This window comes from Rhinatrema bivittatum, chromosome 1 (genome assembly GCF_901001135.1).
Source record: "Rhinatrema bivittatum chromosome 1, aRhiBiv1.1, whole genome shotgun sequence".
Classification (NCBI taxonomy): domain Eukaryota; kingdom Metazoa; phylum Chordata; class Amphibia; order Gymnophiona; family Rhinatrematidae; genus Rhinatrema; species Rhinatrema bivittatum.
The window spans coordinates 504788748-504809283 of NC_042615.1; the positions used below are offsets into that span (position 1 = coordinate 504788748).

The 20536-nt window shown below is 46.5% G+C and overlaps 1 protein-coding gene across 2 annotated transcripts in view; it reads right to left on the reverse strand.

Annotated features, from left to right (window-relative positions):
• Window positions 1–20536, reverse strand: part of GRIPAP1 (GRIP1 associated protein 1) — a 364281-nt gene that overhangs the window by 239062 nt on the left and 104683 nt on the right. For both annotated transcript variants that reach the window (XM_029610458.1, XM_029610468.1), the window contains exons 10-11: window positions 16805–16840; window positions 11551–11582 (exon numbers count right to left, since the gene is read on the reverse strand). In XM_029610458.1, the coding sequence (XP_029466318.1) occupies window positions 11551–11582; window positions 16805–16840 (68 nt within the window). The remainder of the gene's footprint in view (window positions 1–11550; window positions 11583–16804; window positions 16841–20536) is intronic.

Sequence of the window (20536 nt, forward strand, 5' to 3'; positions counted from 1 at the left end):
TTTTACACCTGTTAGGTTACATAAGGGTCACATCAGTAGTGATGATTTATGCTGGAAGGGATGTGGTCAAAAAGGGTCATTTATTCGCATGTGGTGGGAGTGTCCCAATATAAGGCGATTATGGAGTGCAGTATCCCATCTTATCCAACAACTACTCCATCTCCCCATACAGCTATCCCCTGAAACAACTTTATTGAACACCACCCGCAGAATGCTCTAGATATGAATGGACATTAGTGCACCAAATCATACTGGCTACCAGATGCATCATAGCAGCAGCTTGGAAAGCACTCAATGCCCCTCAGCTAACAGCGGTACTCTCAAAGTTGGATAAGATGTGTGAACTTTATAGGCTAACAGCCCACAAACATTATAGGCTACCCAGGTTCTCCCAGGTGTGGGGGGCTGCATAATAAAGCAGGCATATGAGTTAGGTTGGTCTCTCCAACTAGCTGGTCCTTAAAGCCCATCAAGCCAGATTGAGGTACACATTATGCAATCTTTGTATTTCTAATCATATATGCCACTGAAAATGAGGCAATCAAGACAATTTGGTTTTTGAATATGTAGAGTTTATTTTAATTTGTAATTATGTTATTTATTTATTTTATTTATTTGGTTTTATATACAGACATTTGATTGAGATATCACATCGGTTTACAGCAAACTGTTAGTTCAAATAAGACATGGATTCTTATTTTTACAAGATAACTTTTACAGGATAACTTAAATAGAGATAACTTGACATTGTAAATATACAGTGAAAAGCATAACTGGGAACTTACAGACTAACTTATAGAATTAATTAATAAATTAGTTATCGTGTTTATATAAGGGGTGGTTGTACACTTAAGGAAATAACAAATAAAATACTCATCCCCATAACGGAATCTATCCATAAAACCTTGTCTTATTGGAACAACTGCCTCTCAGCAATCAAAAACCTTCTCACAAGCCTCAACCTGGTACTAAACACTAATAAAACTGAAATTCTCATTATAGCTCCAGAAAATCTCGACCTACTCATCCCTCCTACTGCTAGCCAAGGCCCTATTCACCATTGACACCACGTCCACACAAGTAAGAGACCTGGGTGTACTCCTTGACAACAGACTCAGCCACAGCAAGTTCGTAAACATCACCACAAAAGAATGTTTCTTTAAATTGCAAGTGCTAAAAAAATTAAAACCACTACTACTCCACAGAGACTTCCGCCTAGTACTACAAGCCATCATCCTCCCGAAACTGGATTACTGCAACTCACTCCTACTGGGACTCCCCGCTAGCACCACCAAACCACTTCAGATGGTCATGAACGCTACGGCCCGAACTCTCACAAACACCAAAAAAAGGGATCATATCACCCCCATCCTCCAGCACCTTCATTGGCTACCGATCAAACACAGGATTCACTTTAAAACCCTTATGATGACACAAAAGGCCCTGCACAACATCGCTCCTCTCAACCTAACCTTTCAACTCCAGCTGCACTCCTCCAAAAGACTGACTAGAAGCGCCTACAAGAACATGCTACGCACCCAGCCGGCAAAAACCTCCCTGAGGAAACGTGCACTTTCCACAGCGGGCCCCACACTCTGGAATTCGCTCCCTCCAGACCTTCGCCTTGAATCGTGCCATATGGAATTCAAAAAGAAGCTAAAGACTTGGCTCTTCGCCCAAGCATTCCAGGAGAGCTAAGGGCCAGAAGAACATAGATCTCCTTCTGTACATAGGTTTTCAGATTAGTTCTCTGTTTGTTACTTAATTAGAAATGATTGCTCTTTGTAAGTTTCCCCTAAGCTCTTATTTGTTTTAATGTAAGCCGCCCGCGAGGCGACAGTTTTATTTCCTTGTAAACCAGTGTGATATGTATATTATACAGGAACATCGGTATATAAAAATAATAAACAACATACTAGCTTAGAAATTTGTCATTATCGGCGAATATTAAGGTAGAGCATTCTTGGAGGTTCTGAGTGCGTTATGAAAGTGTTCTGGAGAGAAGATGATGGGTAAGGGTTAGGTCACTGGGGGAAAGGCTTTTTGGAAGAGCCATGTTTTCAGATGTTTTTTGAATATTTGGGTTGAGGGTTTGGTTCTGAGTTGAGGTGGAAGGTTATTCCATAGGGATGGGCCTGCCACTGATAGGGCACGTTCCCGAACTGTGGAGAGATGAACAGTTTTAGGGGAGGGGATTGGGAGGAGCCCGGAGTTGGTGGAGCGGAGTTTCCTTTGGGGGGTGTAGAAGTGAAGGGATGTATTTAGCCAGTTCATTTTGTCGTCCAGTTTTTTTTGTGGATGAGTGTGAGGGTTTTGTATTGAATTCTGAAGGTGATGGGCAGCCAATGTAGGTCCTTGAGGATGGGTGTGATGTGGTCTGATCTTTTGCTGTTTGCGAGAGACCTTGCGGCGGCGTTTTGAAGGAGCTGCATGGGTCTGAGGGTGGGGGCAGGAAGGCAGAGGAGGAAGGAGTTGCAGTAGTTGAGCTTTGAGAAGAGTATTGTTTGGAGGTGTGATAGTCCTGGAGGTAGAGAAGCGGTTTGAGTTGTTTTAGAATCTGAAGTTTGAAGAATCAGTCTTTTATTATATTGCTGATGTGTTTTTTGAGGCTGAGATTGGTGTCAAGAATTACACTGAGGTCTTTTACTTTGGAGATTATTTGTTTCTCCATGGGGGTTCCTGTACAATCGAGGGTGAGGGGTGTGGTAGAACTGCTTGTTATATATAGGATTTCAGTCTTGCTGTGGTTGAGAGAGAGGGAGAGTTATGAGAGTAGCTGTGTTATTTTAAATAGGTTATCCCAGGTTTTCAATGTGTCATCAAGGGGGTTTTTTTTTTAGGGGGGAGAAGGATTTGTACGTCTGCGTTATAATGATGTTAGATGATTTCAATAAAATCCCGTTTACAAAAAAAAAAAAAAAAAAGACAAGTGCAAAGAAGCAACAATCTGAACTAACAGAATGCTGAAGGACAAACCTGCACACATCACAAACTATATGGGCCCAGCTCACGGCCATATATACAAAAGATCCTTAGCGCATGACCCACAGGCCACTTCTGGTTTGATCACGGTCTGTAGCTGTGAACTTTTGTTACTTCCAGCTTTGGAGGATGCCCCCCCTCCACTTGTTTCTCAAGATGTCTGGGGAGGGGACAGGGTCCTCCCTCACCCCAGACCCTCTTTGCCTCTTCCTCCCATCTGGCCCTCAAATACAAAAGGTTTCCTAACCCTGGTCTATAATAAAGGGCCCTAAGGATGTTCTACTTTTTAGATTGCCTGTTTTAGTACAGTTTCCTTGGCAATTAGAGTCACCATTTCACATAAAATTCTCAGAAAAAATGGTATAACCAAGAGGTACATTTCAGGGGCAAGCTAAGAGTAAATTAAACTAATAGAGAGATTCATTAAGCTACAATAGTTTATCGTGGTGGCAGGGGCGGGGGATATCGCACAGGGGTGTCTCCATCATATTTGCCCCCCCCCCCAATAAATTATTGCAGCATTACTATGGTGCAATTTTTTTTTTTTTATTGCTGCACAAATGTGCGACAAAAAATTGTGCCATAGTAAGGGGGCTTCCTGCATAATGGCAGCCGACCTTGGCCAAAGCCACCCTTGCTTAAAGGGCCTGAAGCACACAAAAAAAAAAAAAAGTCACCCAGGGGTCTTCGGAGACTCTTGCCCACCCACCCCCTGCCACCTTCCAAGTTGACACTAGCTCCCCCCTAAATAAAATGTTTTCAGCGATTCCAACTATGCAACAGTCCCTTCTCTTCCCCACCCTCTCCCCTTACAACAGGAACAATCCCCCTTAATTACATGACCTTCCACTCCCACCAGCCCATCCCTTCCTCCACCCATCCAAATAAGTTATGATTACTGGTGTCTAAGGGTTCTGCTCCATATCTGACTTTGCCCCATCATGTGACAGGGGCAAGGTCCAGGGATCAGACTTTGGACACATCACCTCGGACCGATCCCTGACCTTGCAACTATCATGATTGGGGCAAGGACAGATCAGACCCGGAGCTAGGGGACGCTGCAGGCTCCCACTGAACCACCAATGCTTGCCATTTGAGGTACGCTGTAGCTTTCCCACGCCGATCTGTGCTCCCACTGCCTCTCTGGCAAAGAGGGCGGGTTGGGGCCCAGAAACACTGCGGAGAGGCAGGAGACGGGAGTGCCTTTGAAATCAGCCGCCATTCCCCCGCTGGGCTTGGGTGCAGATGGCTTGCCTGGGCTGTTTCAGGGGAGTGAAGACCTTCCTTCTCAGTTCTCTCTGGTAGGGCTTGCCTGGGCTGTTTCAGGGGAGTGAAGACCTTCCTTCTCAGTTCTCTCTGGTAGGGCAGGACTCTTCACCAGGGAGAGGCTAATTCTGACAGAGAGGGGGGCTCTCCCAGTCAAGGGTTGGGGCCCCCACCCCATTCTCATCAGAATTCATTTTGCTTATGCATGAGGCACATTTGGGGCGCCAGGCCGCTGGGAAGTTCTCTGAGAGACCTGGCAGGCTGTGGACAGGCAAAAAAGATCTGGATGTCCAGTGCTGCAAAAGGCACCCCAGGTATCCTCATCCCGAGGACCTTTCAGGAGGTCCAGATGTCGACTGACGATTCAGAGGATGAAGCTCCACCAGGGCCTGCTTTTCAGGACCCAGCTGGAATGGACAAGGAACCGGTGCTGCCTGGTAACAGCCCAAATGATCAAGATCCGGATGGAAGTTTGGACCAGGTGCCAGAAGGGGACGACCCAAATGTGGTGCATCTTTTTCAGAAGAAAGAGTTGAGGCCCTTGAAACCTCATGTTCTTGAGCAGCTGCGGATCAAGAGGAGTCTGATGAGGGGGGAGTAGACCTAGTCGTGAATGGTTTGAGGGGTGCAGCGAAGGCCTTCCCTTTTCACAAATCTGTTAAAAAGCTGGTGGTCAGGGAGTAGGACACTCCGGAAACAGCCCTAAAGGTAGTCCTGGCAATAGCTAAACTGTATCCATTGCCTGTGGATACGTTCGAGTTGTTGATGCTTCCTAAAGTGGACACATCTGTGTCGGTGGTCACTAAGAAGATCACCATTCCTGTAGCTGGCTCAGCGGCGCTGAAAGATATGCAGGACAGGAAGTTGGAGATTCACCTCAAAAAGATATTTGGAGGTGTCTGCCCTTGGCATTCATGCTGCAGTAGCTTCATGCAGAGGGCCAGTTTACACTGGGTACAGCAGTTACAGGTTATTAGAATGCTAAGCAAGCAGATTTCCTGGAGGCAGCAGCAGCCTATGTGGCGGATGTTTTATATGACCTTATCAGAACTTCTTCCGGGATTATGATGCCAGCAGTGTCGGCCAGAAGGCTCCTCTGGTTGAGGAACTGGTCGGCAGATGTTTGGTCTAAGTCACGGTTGGGAGATCTGCCTTTCAAGGGAAAAGCTTCTGTTTGGAGAAGACTTAGAGGAGCTTGTGAAGCGGCTCAGAGAATCCAAGGGCCACAGACAGCCAGAGGACATGCCCAAAGGGAACAGGGATTCCTTTGCTGGGCACTCCCGGTTTCAGTCGAGCAGGCGATTTCATCCTGGTAGGTCCTCGGCAGGAGCTCAGAGACAAAAGACCAGGAGGCAGCAGTCCTGGAATCAGTCCTTTTGAAGGGGCAGAAAATCAGGCAGAGGTAGTCTCGGCCAAGGTTTTTGTCCACTCCTCTCTCCCTCGTGCGGGAGGAAGTCTGACATTGTTTTACAAGGAGTGGACTAAAATCACAACAGACCAGTGGGTCCTCAGTGTGATAAGAGACAGCTACGTGTTAGAATTCTCTTGTTAGCTCCAGGACTTATTCATGGTTTCCCCTTGCGCTCCAGGCTGCAAAAGAAAGGTGGTTCAAGGAACTGTGGATTGGTTACAAGAGCTGGGGGCCATAGTTCCTGTTCCTTTGCGAGAACAAAGGACGAGAAGGAATTTCATTTATTTCATGGTCCCAAAGAAGGAAGGGTCCTTCCATCCAATTTTGGATTTGAAAAAGGTGAATGTGGCTCTCAGGGTTCCTCATTTCTGAATGGAGAGACTCTGCAGTCTGTGATTGCAACGGTGCAGAAGGGAGAATTCCTGGATTCTCTAGACTTGACCAAAGCATATCTGCACATTCCAATCCACCTGTATCACCAGAGGTTTCTGTGCTTCATGGCCCTCGGGAAACATTTTCAGTTTTGTACCCTTCCATTCGGTCTGGCCACACACCGCGGACATTTACCAAAGTGATGGTTGTGGTGGCAGCAATGCTCAGAAAGAAAGATATCTTGGTTCACCCAACTGGCTCATTCAAGTGAAGTCGGAAGTCCTGGGGACTCAGGTGGTGTCTCAGATCTTGGAGCAGCTGCAGTCTCTGGGCTGGGTGGTGAATTTGGTGAAGAGCCACCTCACTCCGTTTCAAGTTCTGGAGTTCATGGGAGCACGCGTCAACACTAGGATGGGGAAGGTGTTCTTTTCAGATGCTCAAACTGCAGAAGCAAGTGTAGAAGTTGTTGGATGCCATGATTCCCAGAGTCTGGGATTGCTTTCAGGTATTGGACTCTATGGCCTTGACGTTGGAGTTGGTCCCTTGCTCATATGAGGTCTCTGCAGTGGTCCCTCCTCTCGTATTGGAATCTGTTTCAGCAGTTCCTTCTTCCTTTGTTGCTCGAGGAGCCTGCCAGGTCCAGTTTTTAATGGTGTCTTGGTCAGGAACATCTCAGCCACAGAGTGCACTTGAAGGTTTCAGACTGGATGGTAGTTACCACTGATGCCAGCCTCCGGCTGGGGGACAGTGTGCCAGAATCAATCGGCCCGGGGCAATGGTCCAAGGAAGATAAGTCCTGGTCTATCAATCGTCTGGAGATGAGGGCAGTGTGGTACATGTTACTTGCTTTTCTGCCTCTTCAGCGGTCGCTCAGTGCACATATTGTCGGACAATGTGACCATGGTGGCTTACATCAACTGATAAAGGGGAACCAGGAGTCAGGCAGTAGCCCAGGAAGCTCACGACTTGTTTCTCTGGGCAGAGAAGCATCTGGCGATGCTTATAGCATCGCACTTTGCCGGAGTGTACAATGTACAGGCGGATTTTCTCAGTCTGCAGAAGCTGGACCCCGAAGAGTAGGAGCTGTCTGAAGAGGCAAAGGCTTCGATATATCACCAGTGGGGTGATCCTAGCTTGTATCTGATGGCGTCGCAAAAGAACGTTAAGGCACCCTGGTTTTTCAGTCGCAGAAGAAAGCACAGAGCAGATGGTGTAGATGCTCTGGTTCTATCGTGGCCCCAGGGAATTCTACTGTATATATTTCCTCCATGGCCCCTGGTGGGGAAACTGATCAAGGAATAGAAAACTACCCCGGAGAAGTGATTCTGGTGGCACCAGAGTGGACAAGGTGCCCTTGGTTTACAGATATGGTCAACGGTCCACTGCGGCTCAATCATTTGCCAACCTTCTGCGGCAGGGCCCAATATTTTCAGATCGGGCAGATTGCTTTTGTCTTGCGGCCTGGCTTTTGAGAGGTGATTTGAGAGAAAATGGATATCCAAAGGATGTCATTTCCACTTTGAAGGCTAGAAAGACTTCCACTTCTTTATCATACAGAGTCTGGAAGGTATTTAAGTCCTGTTGCACCAAGGAGTGGTCTCCACTCAAGCCTCGATATCTCATGTTTTGGCTTTCTTGCAGGAGGGTTTGAAGAAATGTTTGGTCTTTAGCTCTCTTAAAGGTGCTGGCCTTAGGCTGTCTTTGAGGCAAGGTGCACAGAATGTCATTGGCTGCTCTCCCGGAGATGATTCGCTTCCTTCACAGGGCAAAACATTTGAGTCCCCTGTTGCGGAGACTATTTCCCTCATGGAACCTAAATTTGGTCGTCAGAGGGATGTGTGGAACTCCCTTTGAACCTTTGAGAAGGGCAACAGTGAAGGACCTCGCATCTCAAAAAAGATATAATTGTAATGGAGAAGGTACAGAGAAGGGCTACCAAAATGATAAGGGGAATGGAACTTTTTTGAAGAGTAGTAAATCACCTGGACCGGATGGTATACACCCCAGAGTTCTGAAGGAACTAAAACATGAAATTTCAGACCTATTAGTAAAAATTTGTAACTTATCATTAAAATCATCCATTGTACCTGAAGACTGGAGGATAGCAAATGTAACCCCAGGGGCGATCCGGGAAACTACAGACCTGTTAGCCTGACTTCAGTGCCAGGAAAAATAGTGGAAAGTGTTCTAAACATCAAAATCACAGAACATATAGAAAGACATGGTTTAATGGAACAAAGTCAGCATGGCTTTACCCAGGGCAAGTCTTGCCTCACAAATCTGCTTCACTTTTTTGAAGGAGTTAATAAACATGTGGATAAAGGTGAACCAGTAGATATAGTATACTTGAATTTTCAGAAGGCGTTTGACAAAGTTCCTCATGAGAGGCTTCTAGGAAAAGTAAAAAGTCATGGGATAGGTGGCGATGTCCTTTCGTGGATTGCAAACTGGCTAAAAGACAGAAAACAGAGAGTAGGATTAAATGGGCAATTTTCTCAGTGGAAGGGAGTGGACAGTGGAGTGCCTCAGGGATCTGTATTGGGACCCTTACTGTTCAATATATTTATAAATGATCTGGAAAGAAATATGACGAGTGAGATAATCAAATTTGCAGATGACACAAATTTGTTCAGAGTAGTTAAATCACAAGCAGATTGTGATAAATTGCAGGAAGACCTTGTGAGACTGGAAAATTGGGCATCCAAATGGCAGATGAAATTTAATGTGGATAAGTGCAAGGTGATGCATATAGGGAAAAATAACCCATGCTATAATTACACAATGTTGGGTTCCATATTAGGTGCTACAACCCAAGAAAGAGATCTAGGCGTCATAGTGGATATCCTCAGATGCAGACTGCTCCTGTGCTTTCTAAACTCAACACAAACATGCCCTCTGCTTCATACTGTCACAAATCGTGGCCTGAAGACAAAGTAGAAACTTCAAACATCCGCTTCAATTGAATCTCCAACTTGTGATCCTGCGCATCCTTAAGCGCGGCATAACCGGCCACCGGAAAGGTTGTCTTTTTGGTAACCGCCTACACCACAGCATCCAACTTAGGCACCCTAAGGAGCTCAAAGGTCTCTTCCATGAGAGAGTAAAGTTTTGCCATTGTCCTACTGACTTTTAGGCCTGCTTTTGGAAAACCCCATTCTCTGTTCACCAACTTCCAAATTTTCTTAGGCAAATGAAAAGCACTAGGTGGTCCACACAGGCCGTCCAGGACCGGATTCACGCCCTCATTATCGGATTCCTCCTGAGCCACCTTAACCCTGAGTTCCTCCAGCACCTGGGGAATCAGGGGACGCAATTCCTCCTTTTTAAACAAACAGACCATTCGAGGATCATCTCCCTCAGAAATTGGAAAAACGTCCTGATCGGGATCATCCTTGTGAACATCCAGATTTGCATTCAGGGCCACATCCGTATCTGCTCCCTGAGGATCCGGAGAATCCTCCTGGAAATCCCCAGAATCTCCCGACTCATCTGGATCAGCTCCCACACCTGCGCGGTCCAGACTGAGCCAGCACAATGGATCTCTGAACCACCAGAATGCTCCCTAGGCTTTTTGGAAGTGCGACAAAGCTGCTCCTTTCGGGAACATTCCCCCCCCCCCCCCCCCTTCCTTGCCAGGAAGGCCTTCTGCAGCAGAAGCACAAACTCTGAGAAAAGTCTTCCAGATCTTCAGACCCCTGACCCAGTGGGCCTTTGTCCAACTCAGTTCCCCCCTCATGACCTTCCACAGGGCGACTGGCGAAAGGGGAGGAGACTGTCCCTGCCCGCGAACCCCTGTGGACCTTCAGTGTTCTGGGACCCTTCCGAGCCTGCAACCACGGGCTTGAACCACCGGAGCTCCCTTTTTCCTATGGCTGCCCCTGCTGAAGTCCCCTCTGCTCCAGAGGCACAGCCCGAGCACAAGGACCACATATTGAGGTATGCTGACCACAGACCGCACACATCCTTGCAGGCAGCCTCAAGTGACTTGGGTGCCATTAAACACATGATCGTAAAGGAAGAGGACCGCCGAGCTCAGTGCATGGGTACCTACACAGGCCACACACACGGTCACTTGCTGGGTACATAGTGCCACCACGAACTGCAGAAGCGGTGCATGGGAAAACTAAGCCTCACCTGTGACCGCCGCGTGGCACCCCGGCCGAGCCTAACCTCACGTGGGAAAAAACCTTCAGCCTTCGAGACCCCTGGAGCGAAGAAAGAATAGCACAAGGCACTCACTCTCCCAATCCTGCCGGCACCGACCGCACTGCATCCAACGCACCCTGACCATTGAGCCTGACAAATTCCTGCTTTGTCAATAAAATACACACTCCACTTCCCCCCCCCCCCCAAACAAAACTTAATACAAATAGGAACAAACAAGGGTACTTCCCTTCAGGAACAGATAGGCTGTAAGTGGAGACTTTAGAGGTCGCAAGGGAGCCAGTCCCTTGGCGATCAGAACCTCCAGACACCAACGGGCTAAACCAGCCAGAGGTTCCCAACCCCCAGTCACCTGAGGGATGGTCTATGAAGGAGACTAACACCTCAGGGAGCTCTGAATCCAAAACATTCTCACTAATCTTTTTCTTTTCCTCAGATGGTGGGTTTGTACATCTACCATTTGCTGGAGACAGAAATTCTGAGGGACTTCAGGTGGCACTCTCAGATATATAGTAGTGCCTCAATTTTTGTTCTCTGCCTCCATTTGCTGGTAGAGATGCAAAACTCACTTGCCTGGACTGATCTGGGTATGAACAAGAATGAAATTTGTATGTATTAGGAGCTAGGAAGCAAACAAAGGCCTTGCATCTGTCTGTACTGCATCTCTGCCACAGCTGTGCTGGCTCCTGGCCAACTCGAACACTGTGAATAAAGACTAATATTCTAAAAAGGCTAAAAGACTGAGTATTTCTTTACCTTGCTGAGAAGGCTTTGGCTATAAAGCAAACTGAGTAACACTATTATACATAAGGCTTCTAATTTTTAGGTATTTATAAATTGTAAATTTAGCTGTTTTGTTTGTATCTTTGAGGGCACAAAAATGTGGTGTTTGTTGGTGTTTTTGCTGTGCAGGTACTATTGCTGGGTACCTTTTCCAGCTGAAATAAATACATACATTTGTGCAGCTGAGAAGTTGTCAGTGCAGAAAAGGTACAAAAAACAAGGTGGAGGATCCAAGTCAGCAAGGGGAGGGGTGAGAGAATACTAGGGGCAATGTTTTCTGGTTAAAATTTAAGATCTGAAATCCTAATTTACACACATTGCAGGAGCACGCCAAGTGTTCCAGAGGTGTTTGGCATTATGCCTGTACAGAGAACAAAGCCTCACAGAAGTTTCCTGAATTAAAAAGCAATGGAACAAAGACACAGTAGCCACAAATAATATATGGACGAGACACCCCTCACACGTTACGGGATTTCTCCATCACCCAAGGAATATAAGGGTTAGTGTCAGTACTGGAATCTACAGGAGGTTCACATTCACCTCCTGGAGCACAAAATAAGACCTCTCCTTACCTCTCCTGTTTCTTCTTCAACTTTTCTGAAGTCTGTGAAAAAACATGCTTAAGTGAGAAAAATATGATAGGCACACTGCTGGTTTGCAGCTAAACACCACAAATCATAAACCTGACGTATATACAGTTGGTGCCGTAGCTGCAGAATGTGGTGCTCAAGCATTAAGCATTTGGTCAGTATCTCAGTAAATGTGGGAAGGGGAAGGGAGGAAAAATATCAAGAAATCATGGAAACGAAGAGAAAAAATAAATTGTGTCTACTCTGCATCCAAACTACATTATAAGTTGTTTTTGTTTGTTTTTTTTCATTTTCAACCCCTCAGATCTGTTGTTCCTATGCAGCATTAGTGCCATCTTGTGGCCAATGTGTGTATTGTAGGCCTATCCATTCCAGGAGACAAGAAATACTACATATAGACCAGGGGTGACAACTCTGTGGCACGGGAGCCGCATGTGGCTTTATCATTTGCAAAAATGTCTCTCTTGTTCTCCTGTCCCATGGCAACCTAGCAGCACTGCAGAGGACAGGAAAGTAGGGGCTGAAACAGGGAGAAAAACATAACTGAGCAAAGAAGAGCCTGTTAATTCCCTGTGCCACCTACCCCCACACCCCGCCCCAGGCAATGAATGCTGTGAGGAGGAGGTGAATGTCTTCTCTTCCTCCCAGTCTTCCTGATCTGGGGTATGAACAGGAAGAAGGGTGATAGTGGAAGATATATTACAGAGAACCAGAGATGGCTACTAAGAAAGGAAGAAGAAAAAAAAAATGGCATTGGGGTCAGGAACAGAGTGTGAGTGGATGCAGACAGGGCAAGAGAGAAAGCGAGGAGGAGTATGAGGATACTGGTGCTGAGTAGAGGGTAGGGAAGGAGAGTGTGGGCGTGTAAAGTAGCACAAGGAGTGGGATGAAATGAATTCTGTTACAGCCACTGACCCTCTGTCATTCTTCTGTGGTGTGGAGGATGTTTTCCTGGGGCTGCTGAGAGACAGACAGGGAAAAGGATTGAGAGTCAAGACTGGTGGGGACAGAGTGGAAAGAGAGAGAGAGAGAGGGTGCAAGAGAGACTGGTGGGCACAAGGTCAGGGAACTGAAAGCAAGAGAGACTGGTGCAAAGATTGAAAGTCTGTAGAGGGACAGAGAGACTTGTGAAGACAGGGTGGGGGGGGGAACAGAGACTGGTGGGAGGATTGAGAGAGGTTGGTGGGGAGTGGGTGGAAGGACTGAGAGACACTGGTGGGATTGGAGAGACTGGCTGGTACAGGTGAAGAGACTGAGAGCCTGGTGGGAACAGGGAGGATAGAGAGGCTTGTCAGAACAGGTTGAGGAGCGAGAGAGAGCGACAGACAGACAGAGGTTGGGACAGGGTGGGAGTACTGAAAGAGATACTGGTGAGTTGAGGGGTGGGGGAGCAGGGAATCCTTATTGAAACCAACTTCCGTGTTCAAGGGATCTGGGCTTTTCCCCTCTCCCACAGTCTCTTTAAAACGTGAGGCTCTTTAATATTGTGAATTCTAGTTTCTTGGCTCTTGATGCATGAAAGACTGATCACTCCTGATCTAGAATGTTAGATCCTCTCCATTTATGTTTCTGTTCATTATATTTGGGTTACTGTGAGGTCAATATTCAAAAGGGATTTGATAACTCGAGTTACCTGGACAAACCATGAGATCTAAATATCCCATCTCTAACCAGCTAAATTTTGCCCAGCTTAGTTACCCAGCAAAAGTTAGAAAATTCAAGGGTGCTTTGGGGCATTCCAGAGCAGGATGAAGATATGATAACTTAGATGGATATCTCGGATATTCTAATAGTCCTAAAGTTTGGAGGGTACATGTACCTCGATAACTTTAAGCTTAACTGGCTATATTCAACATAGGAAAATTGGTCCTTACCTGCTAATTTTCGTTCCTGTAGTACCACGGATCAGCCCAGATTGCTGGGTTATGACTCCCTTCCAGCAGATGGAGACAGAGAAAAACTTCAAGGGGACCCCTGTAAGTACGGTGTGCCACCTGCAGTATAAACAGTATCAAAGCAGAAATAGAACTGGTAACAGGAATCCAAAATTTAAATGGTTAAACCAAATGTAAGAAAATCAACTATGCAAAATAATCGGAGCACATGCAAAGTCTTCATCCTGCTATATAGCGTGACAAAAGAAGAAAACTCCCGAGCAGATCCAAAACTGGGAGGGCATCTGGGCTGATCCGTGGTACTACAGGAACGAAAATTAGCAGGTAAGAACCAATTTTCCTTTCCCTGTACGTACCCAGATCAGTCAAGATTGCGGGGATGTACCCAAGCCGCCTTACATGAGGTGGGACCTAGAAAGCCCCGCTCAAAGCACACCGCTACCAAAACTCTCGGAATCTGGAGCCCTAACATCCAAGTGGTAATGCTGAGCAAAGGTATGCAAAGATTTCCAAATCGCCGCCCTACAGATTTCCTGGGGGAAATTAACTGACTTTCTGCCCATGACACAGCCTGAGAACGAAGCGAATGAGCCTTTAGACCGTCTGGAACTACTCGCCCGTGACTGGTTCACGTGAAAAGCCGATACAACCTTAGGAAGAAAGGATGGCACTGTTCTCAGAGAAACACCAGAATCGGAAAACCTAAGAAAAGGTTCGCAACAAGATAGAACCTGAATCTCAGAAACTGAGCCGAGCAGATAGCTACCAAAAACATTGCTTTGAGCGTAAGGTCCTTCAGAGTAACGCACTTGAGCGGTTCAAAAGGAGGTTCATACAACGTCTGAAGGACCAAATTCAAACTCCAGGATGGACAAACAGCTCGACGTGGCGGATTTAAGTGCTTAGCACCTCAAAGGAAACATGCCACATCTGGATGTGCTGCTATGGAAGCTCCATCCACCTTTCCTCGCATACAGCCTAACGCCGCCACTTGAACCCTTAGAGAACTGAAAGCTAGCCCCCTTCATCAGACCCTCTTCCAAGGCGGCTAGAATGTGGGCTATCGAGGCCTGCCTAGGGGAACCTTTCGACCTATTACACCAAGAGTCAAAAACTTTCCAGACTTGAACATACGAAAGAGGTGGACGTTTTGCGAGCCCACAAAAGAGTGGAAATCACCGAATCCGGATATCCCTTCTTTCTCAACTGCCACCTCTCATAAGCCAAGCCGCTAGACAAAAGTGATCCACCTGGTTGAAAAATACTGGACCCTGCCACAGGAGATTCGGAAGATGACCCAGCCGGAGTGGGCCGTCTATTGCAAGGTTGAGTAGAGCCGCAATCCACGGCCTCCGTGGCCATTCCGGAGCTACCAGCACCACTGTCCCCGGATGGGCCTCTATTTTTCTCACGACCTTGCCTACCAGAGGCCAAGGAGGGAATGCGTAGAGCAGAATGTCACGAGGACATGGAAGGAAAAGAGCATCCACTCCATCTGCCCCATGTTCCCTTCTGCGACTGAAGAAGCGTGGCGCCTTGGCATTCCCCCGAGTCGCCAATAAATCCAAATGGGGAATCCCCCACCTATGAGTGATCAACTCGAACGCCTCGGACAGCTCCCACTCTCCGGGATCCAATCTCTGACTACTCAGAAAATCCGCTTGAACGTTGTCGACCCCGGCTATGTGAGAAACCGCTATCCTGAGCACATGTACCTCCGCCTAGGCCATGAGCTTGTCTGCTTCCGTAGCCATGGGACGGCTCTTTGTTCCTCCTTGCCAGTTGATGTATGCCACAGTCATTGCGTTGTCAGAGAGAACTCTCACCGACGATGAACCAGAGGCAGGAACTTCTGCAAGGCCAACCGTACCGCCCTTGTCTCCAGATGATTGATGGACCGTTGCGCCTCCTGCTGCGTCCATTGGCCTTGCACCGCCTGAGACCTGCAAACTGCCCCCTAACCGGAAATACTGGCATCTGTCATCACAATGACCCACTGAGGGACTTCCATATCCACTCCCTGAGACAAGTGTTTGGGGATCAACCACCAAGCTAGACTGGACCTGGCTGGCTCCTGGAGTGGTAAAGGAACCTGAAACTCCTCCGATTTGGGATCCCACCATGAGAGCAAAGCCCTCTGCAACAGCCTCATATGGGTGAAAGCCCATGGGACCAACTCCAGAGTAGATGCCATAGAACCAAGCACTTGCAAGTAGTCCCACGCCTTGGGAACTGGTAGGGACAATAGCTGCCGAACCTGAGACATGAGCTTGTGTATCCGTTCCTGCATAAGGAAGACTTTCCTGATCCGCGTATCAAACCTGGCCCCCAAAAAATCCAGGACCTGTGCAGGGGACAACTGGCTCTTGGCTGAATTGATGATCCACCCCAGAGATTGAAGAGTCTGCACCGCCTTGGCAACCACCGCCTTGCATAGCTCCTCTGACTTTGCTCGAATGAGCCAATAGTCCAAGTAGGGATGGATCAGGATCCCCTTTCTTTGGAGAACCGCTGCCACAACCACCATGGTAAAGGTGCGGGGGGCGGTAGCCAGACCGAAGGGAAAGGCCTGAAATTGGTAATGCTTGCAAAGAATCATGAACCGGAGATACTGCTGATGGTCCTCCCGAATTGCAATGTGTAGGTACGCTTCCATCAAATCGAGCGACGCCAGAAATTCCCCATTTCCGACTGAGGCAATTACGGAACGTAGCGTCTCCATACGAAAACGGGGCACGCGGAAAGCTCTGTTGACCTTCTTTAGATCCAAAATCAGACAGAATGAGCCCTCCTTCTTCGGAACCAGAAAATAAATTGAATATCTGCCGGTTCGTACTTCGTCCGAAGGAACCGTCTCCATCTGCTGGAAGGGAGGCATAACCCAGCAGTCTGGGCTAATCCTGGTACGTACAGGGAAAGGGAAGTTGCTTTTATACCACCTTTCTCAAAACAAGTTTGACTCAAAGCAGTTTACATCAACATACAGCCAGATAAGTTAATTTAAAAAAAAAAAAAAAAAATCTTGCCAGGAAAGCAGGGCCAATCTTCCATGTCCCTAACGCCCAAATTAATTTAAAAATATTGGGTCATAGCAGCCTGAGAGAACCCCCCCCCCCCCCCACCCTATGTGAAAATTCACTCCTGCTCTCCATCCCACTCTCCCCACCCAGAGCCCCAACTTACCCCCAAGCCTCCAAAGCCACCACTCGCCAGCCTACTGAACACTGACCTCTGTATAGTTAAGACAATTAGATAAAATGAGCCTGTCAGCTTTAGGAAACCCTCCGATTCAGTTAGCTCTGGTTATAAACACACAGGGGCTTTCCTGTCCCCTTTCCTACCTTGCTCAGCTCCTCCTGCAGGTTTTGCTTCACATGCTGGAAAAGAAAGCAACAGAGAGGACAGCCCTATTAATTAAAGCCATGAAGAATGAAATATTCTGTGTCATGCTCCCATAATAGTGGCTATTGAAAGTCTATCCTCCCTTGAACATTTTTCATAGTGTTATATAAATGCATCAGACTGGCATGTATTTAGATGAGTTTATTTTTCCACTCACATACACCACATCTTTAACAGCCAAAAATGTTTCACTGGGGGATAAAGCATATGTGCATTCGTTTCATACAAATATGAAACGAATGCATATCTAATTGGCATGTAATGGGAAACGTATGAAACGAATTAAACGAATGCACATCCCTATTAAAAAACACAAAACTGAATTCTAACAGCCACATAATTCTCCACCCATTACTCAGTGGAAACACCTTTGGCAGTAATTACAACTGCAAGTCTGTTGTGATAGTTCTTCACTAACTTTGCGTACCTTTGTCAATATTAGATAATTATTCTTTACAAAACTGTTCAAGCTATCAAGTTTTTGGGGCATGTTGATGGACAGCAATCTTCAAATCATGCCACAGATTTTTGATTGGATTGTGGTTGGGGATCTAACTGGGCCACGCCAGATCATTTACTTTTTTGTTCCTTAGCTATTTCAGTGTAGCTTTAGCGATGTGCTTCCAGCAGTTATCGTGCTGAAAGGTGAACTTCCATACCAGTTTCAATGTTCTTGCAGAGGGCAGCAGACTTTCCTGAAGGACTTTTCTGTATTTTTCTCCATTCATTGTCTCTTCTGTTTTGCTAAATGCCCCCGTCCCTACTGAGGAGAAGCATCCCAATATAATGCTGCCGCCACCATGCTTCACAGTTGGGATGGTATTCTCTGGATAATGTGCTAGGTTTGCACCAAACTTAACGCTTTGTATTCAGGCCAAAAAGTTCTATTTTAATTTCATCGGACCACAAAACTTTTTCCACATGGCTATAGTATCCCCAGAGTTTTCCTTTGCATGCTTCAAACAGGATTCAAAATAGGCGCTCTTGAATAATGGTTTCCTTTTTGCCACCCTACCACATAGGCCAGATTTGAGAAGTGCTTGGAATATTGCAGTCACATACACACTTTGATCAGTCTCGACCATGGAAGACTGTAGCTCTTTCAGAGTTGCCACTGGACTCTTAGCTGCCTCCCTTATCAGCCTCAGCCTCCTCCTTGCTCAATCATCCAATCTGGAAGGCTGGTCCTGATCTAGTTAGGCTCTTGGTGGTGCTGCCATTCACCTTCCTAATGATAGTCTGGCACCATGCTCTGAGGGATATTCATAACATAAGAACATAAGAAATTGCCATGCTGGGTCAGACCAAGGGTCCATCAAGCCCAGCATCCTGTTTCCAACAGAGGCCAAAACCAGGCCACAAGAACCTGGCAATTACCCAAACACTAAGAAGAACCCATGCTACTGATGCAATAGCAGTGGTTATTCCCCAAGTATAACTGATTAATAGCCATTAATGGACTTCTCCTCCAAGAACTTATCCAAACCTTTTTTGAATCCAGCTACACTAACTGCATTAGCTACATCCTCTGGCAACAAATTCCAGAGCTTCAAGGATGCTGAAGTTTTTTTTTATACCCAATCCCAATCTGTGCCCTTCCACAGATTGGGATTGGGTATAAAAACAAAGCAAAGAGAACCAACAGGAACTGCTGAATTATCCTTTCACCATGTGAATCAGTACAATTTAACATAGGTGGGGGCCAATTCACTTAGTACGTGCTTTTGAAGGAGATTGGATACAGAGCTTTAAATATTTCAGATTGCTACAGAAGTACAAAGGGGGTGAACATTTACCCAACCAAGCTAGTCCATGTTTTTATTTCTACTTCATTTCCTAAGGAATTCCAGAATATATTTTTCACTTGGAAGTTGTGGGGTAGGTTATATGGATACATGGAACACACTGGTTTAATTCATTTTACTTCCAGGTTAAAAAGCAACAAAAGGTGAACATTTGGGAAGGGCATGTAGACTTTCTACAGCACAGGTGGCAAACTCCAGTCCTTGAGGGCCACAAACAGGCCAGGTTTTCAGGATATCCACAATGAATATAGCATGAGATAGATCTGCATGTTCTGCCTCCAATGTATGCAAAACTCTCATGCATATTCATTGTGGTAATCCTGAAAACCTGGCCTGTTTGTGGCCCTCGAGGACTGGAGTTCACCACCCCTGTTCTACAGCCACTGTAAGCTAACTGTTTAACTTGAGAGATTTCTCCTAGGACTGTAAAAGACAACTTTTGGATCTATAGTTAATAGGCACTGTGAGGGATCTCTCTTATGGTTAAAGGAGATGGCATCTCATGCTAGTTGGTTCATACAGTTGTGCTCATAAGTTACATACCCCTGGCAGAATTTGTAAGATGTGAGGCATTTTAAGAAAACATGAGTAATCAGACAAAAAAAGGTCTTATTTTTAATGGGTTTCAAATTAAAACTATTATGCATCTCAGAATAGCACAACCATTAAACAACCACAGAAATAAAAAAATGGTCCTGTTCAAAAGTTTGCATACCCTTAGTTCTTAATATTGTGTATTGCCCCCCTTTTGCAGCAATAACGGCTTACAGTCTTTTGTGGTAGTTGTGAATGAGGCCCTTTATTTTATCATGTGGTAAAGCTGCTTATTCGTTTTGGCAAAGGAAAATTGGTCCTTACCTGCTAATTTTCATTCCAGTAGTACCACGGATCAGTCCAGACTCCTGGGTTTTGCCTCCCCTCCAGATGGAGGCAAAACCCAGGATGGAGACAGAAGTTTTAACTGACTCTGCCCTATACACTGAGGTGCCACCTACAGTCTGTCAGTATTACACTGTATCCAAGCAGAAAGGTTAAATTATAACTTCCACTATAACCAAACTTCACCCCCCCCCCCCCTTTGAAGAGCAGAGGGAATGAAAACTTAAACAGAATGAACAAAACCATGCCCATATACCCTTACCCTGTAAAGGGAGGCATACCGTATATGATAAAACAACAAGATATGACTAACAATCGGTCGAGCGGACTCTCCATTTCCCCATGGGCGGGACTCTGGACTAATCCGTGGTACTACAGGAACGAAAATTAGCAAGAAAGGAATACATTTTCCTTTCCCTGTACGTACCTGGATCAGTCCAGACTCCTGGGATGTACCAAAGCTTCCCTAACAAGGGTGGGACTGAGAGTCCCGCTCGGATCACACTAGCCCTGAAGGAACCAGGCTCTGGGGCCCGGACATCTAGGCAGTAATGCCTGGCAAATGTGTGTGGAGATTTCCACGTAGCCTCTCGACAAATTTCCTGTGGCGACACCTGCTAACATTCCACCCACAAGGCCGCTTGTGATCGAGTAGAATGAGCCCCGAGACCAGCTGGAGACGGTGACGTCACGAGCTTGAATGGCAGCCTGACCACGGAGCTCCGGTGAGCCTAGTGCAATCTACTAGCTTAATCAGCATCCATCCTTCACACAGCCGAGCACAAATTGCATTAAACAACGCGGATCTTCCATACCTCCATGGCAGCCAAAAAAAAAGGTGCCGATTTACGGCAATTTTCTTATACCAAGGGGGAAGGAGGATCTGGGGCCTCCATGACGGGCGACACAGCAGCGCCGTTGGATATTGAAAATGGCCTAGAAGGCGATGCCTCAGACGAACAGCCACATCCTGACTCGCTAATGCCT